General features: G+C 40.4%; 1 protein-coding gene across 1 annotated transcript; it reads right to left on the reverse strand.

Moving 5' to 3' along the window:
- Window positions 1-700: 700 nt before the first annotated feature.
- LOC104946740 (uncharacterized) lies at window positions 701-3,076 on the reverse strand. Its single transcript, XM_010772624.1, has 7 exons — window positions 2,977-3,076; window positions 2,709-2,853; window positions 2,397-2,510; window positions 2,158-2,302; window positions 1,589-1,737; window positions 1,370-1,509; window positions 701-1,144 (listed from the first exon to the last, which is right to left on the reverse strand). The coding sequence occupies exons 1-7, from the start codon at window positions 3,074-3,076 to the stop codon at window positions 993-995; spliced, it is 945 nt and encodes a 314-aa protein (XP_010770926.1). The 3' UTR covers window positions 701-992.
- Window positions 3,077-3,560: the final 484 nt, after the last annotated feature.

The raw sequence follows: 3,560 nt of genomic DNA on the forward strand, positions 1-3,560 counted from the left end.
TCCATTTGGACCACAGATAGTAACGAGTAACGAGCCCCTTAGCACCACAGTAACAATAACGGCGTTACTGAATGGGAAAGGTAACGCGTTACGTTATTATTTACGGAAAAAAGTAGTTCCGTTACGTAACGCCGTTACAAGTAACGCGTTACTCCCAACACTGTTCCTATATATACAGTCTATGATTCATTCTTGTTGCCCGAAAGACTACAGTCAGGGAATTAAAACATAACTCCACTCTTCTTCTTTTTCTTCTAAGTTCTGTTTTTGTGCTGAGCGGTGCTGCCCGCTGCAGGTCAAGACTGTAAATATATATATGAAGGTCTTACCCCCTACAAAATATAATTATAATTACTCATATTGCAGATGACTAAACTTATATTTGAACATATAGGATAATAATAATTATGTCTTGTTTCCCCATGAAGTTTTTTTTCCTTGCAGAATGATAGTAAAAGAAATAAGCTCATACTGTATGATCATAATATTTGGACTTAGCAACGCATATTTACTTGAATTGTAATACTCTCTTTCACCTGCCACATATTAACAAAAGAGCCCACACTGCTCAGTTGTAAAAATAGGTGTCACACATGATACATTGTATAAATAATTTAATCCAAATAAATAAAGAATAATTACAAATTAAGAAAATTACAATCAGCATTATAAAATACATTTATATTTGATAACAAACAAACTGAAAAACGTGCAAAAATGTCAAAACATATAGTCTATACTGTAATGTAGGTGTTGCCCCTCTGTGTTGTAAAAGTCTCCTTATCAGAGCCTAATGACTTGTGTTTGCAATCCATATGTTAGAGAGAGCCATAAAAGGTCCATAGACCAGTCAGCCAAAGTTCAACATAATATTGTGGACTGATTTCCCAAAAAAACAACATTTGTTCTCCTGATAATCAACGTAGAGTAATGCCTAAAAATGGCACCACTTTTTGCTATGATACATGACATCCAGTGTTTTATAAAAAGGTTTAACGGAAAATCTTTTTCTGCTTTTCAGCGATGTCCGTCGGTTCCATGGCTTCAGGACTGACGTCTGTGTAGAGCGGCTGCTTGATGTGCCTCCAAATCACCAAAACAATCCTGACGAGGAACAGCACTGAGGCCAAAGCCAGCAGGGCAACTAAGAGAAGAAAACCTGGTTAGTACTTAAGATGGTATCTGAAATGTTCTCTTAGAATTTACTCAAAAACAGTAAAAAAAAAAAGTGTCATTATTGTTCGTCATTGTGCTTATTTACTTCTCTCTACCTGCCATGTTTCAGGAGACATGGCAGGAGATTACAAGCTGATTGTATCATACACATCCACCATATTTTATTAATATGGAGCTCTCTTCAGTGTCTTACCAATGAAGAAGCCATTGCGGTTGGGTGATTCAGCATCAAAGTTCTTGTCCAGGTTCCCAGTGAGCGCCCAGATCACAACCGGGTAGATGACGAGGACGTACCGCACGTGTTTGTCAAGCACAAAGTTCTCCAAAGCAAACCTGTGGGCAAACACATTCAGAATCTGCCAATAGCTTTGCATTACTTCTCTAATATGTATCATAAGTTAAGAGCACTTACCACACGAGCAGCACGACGATCAAAAAACAGTAGGAGATGGTTGCAGCGTCCAGCGGGGACATGCCCACGTCATAGGTCAGCACGATGGTCAGGTTGATCAGTGTTGCAATGGTCGTCCATGTTGTGTAGATCATCACACCGTTCTGAACCTGCAAGTGGAAAGAGAGTTGTTTAGTTTTGCACGCGGGTGGGGATCGTACTCTTAAGCCATATTATTTTTATGTGAAAAAGTAGACTTGTATAACCCGTCAGATGCAAGATTAAAGCTTTTTGTTGGTTTTCCCCTTCCTGTAGTGTTTCGTTTGTTTACTGACATCACTATGTAACACTGGCTAGCGCTCCAACACATTGTACGTGATAGGATAAGGGGCGGGACATCTCTAAGCGGCTGACCAATCACAACAGAGCCGGCCAGCTAACCAATCAGAGCAGACTGGGCTCTGGTTTCAGACAGAGGGTGAAAAGAGGTGCTGCAGCACAGGCAGTATGAGAAAAATAAAGAGCTTTTTGAACATTAAAACATGGAGACATGTCCCAGTAGAGACACTATTTTCTTTAATAATACTAACCAGCACACGGAGAAGCCACAAGTCGACCTTGTGGTATTTCTTGAGCCAGGCTCCATAAACATGAAGTCCATGGCAGATGAAGCAGATCATGGAGTAGTTGGTGCAGATGACCAGCACAAGGAACACCAGCGCAACGATCATTATTCTTATGAAGGGAACAGAAAGCAAAAACATGAATTTAACCGTGATCGCTCAAATTTGGTTGCTTATTTATTAGGGAATAATCAAAGGACTCTTACCCTTTGTCCCAAACAATTAGCCAGCAAATATTGAAACACAGATTAAGGCACCAGCTAATGAAGAATCCATACGGCAGAACGGCAGGGCTGCAGTAAACATAGCCATAACCATTCCTACAAGAGAAAAAGAACCACAGTAAGTCGGTGAAAACATCCACAGAACAGGGACCATCTATTATTTTCTGTGACTCTTAAAGCCCACGATACTCCCTGACAAAGAACATCTATAGATACTATTTGCACATTCTATTCTACACAGGTTTAAATGACAAAAAAGGTTTTAAAGTAGAGAGTAAAAGAAGTTGTCTGTACTTTCTGCAGAGTCCGGTGACAATGTATATCATCATCGCTATCAGCCAGACGTAGATGACGCTCCAGATTGTAAAGGTCCATCCTGACGGTGTGATCTGCGTGTCGAACACTGCGGACACATTGCCTGTCGTGGTGTCATAAGGACCTGAGGGGAGAACAATGAAAATATATATCAATAAAAACCAAAATGACCGAGCCCAATTCTAATCTTATACCTACTTGTATGTTAAATCAACAATTTAAATATGTAAACAAAGGTTTGACTTACCGAGTCCGACTACAGACAGCCCGTTGAACACCAGACTGATTGCAAAGCTGACAACGGAGACCACTATGGCAGCAAGACGGCCAGGATTATGCTTTCCCATTGTGGTCGACTGTGATAAATGATAATTATTTGAAAAGAAATAAACACTTTTTAGAGCTTAAAATATGCAATTAAACACATAAATCTCATATTGAAAGGGGAGATTACATTACACATACAGTATTTAAAGGTGACCTATCATGCAAAATGCACTTTTGTACGTCTTGTTTACATGAATATGTGTCCCCGGTGTTCCAGGGAACTCACCAAGTGTCAGAAAACACAACCCTCTCTATTTTCCTCCGTACCCAAATCTCTTAAAAAGGGGCTGCAACGGATCTGATCCAGACTGATCCAGATTTGAACACTTTTATGACGTCACAGAAGTGGCGCTACGGCTATTGGGCCAACTCCACCAATCAGGAGGAGACAGCCACGGACATTGCCGTTGGAAAGCGCTGGAGACGCTGTAGTACATATGCCAGGCCTGTAGATGGTGCTGTTCTCACAGAATCAGCCCATGATGCAAAGACAGTGTTAAATTG

Source organism: Notothenia coriiceps, unplaced genomic scaffold (genome assembly GCF_000735185.1).
Source record: "Notothenia coriiceps isolate Sejong01 unplaced genomic scaffold, NC01 NC01_scaffold00011501, whole genome shotgun sequence".
Classification (NCBI taxonomy): domain Eukaryota; kingdom Metazoa; phylum Chordata; class Actinopteri; order Perciformes; family Nototheniidae; genus Notothenia; species Notothenia coriiceps.

What these genes read in the sequence shown, in the direction of transcription:
- LOC104946740 (XM_010772624.1), bottom strand. Translation starts at nt 3,076, where the DNA reads ATGGGAAAGCATAATCCTGGCCGTCTTGCTGCCATAGTGGTCTCCGTT. An exon ending in GTCACCGGACTCTGCAGAAA is followed by an intron (nt 2,511 to 2,708) that starts GTACAGACAACT and finishes TTTCTCTTGTAG; the next exon opens with GAATGGTTATGGCTATGTTT. An exon ending in ATCGTCGTGCTGCTCGTGTG is followed by an intron (nt 1,510 to 1,588) that starts GTAAGTGCTCTT and finishes GTTTGCCCACAG; the next exon opens with GTTTGCTTTGGAGAACTTTG.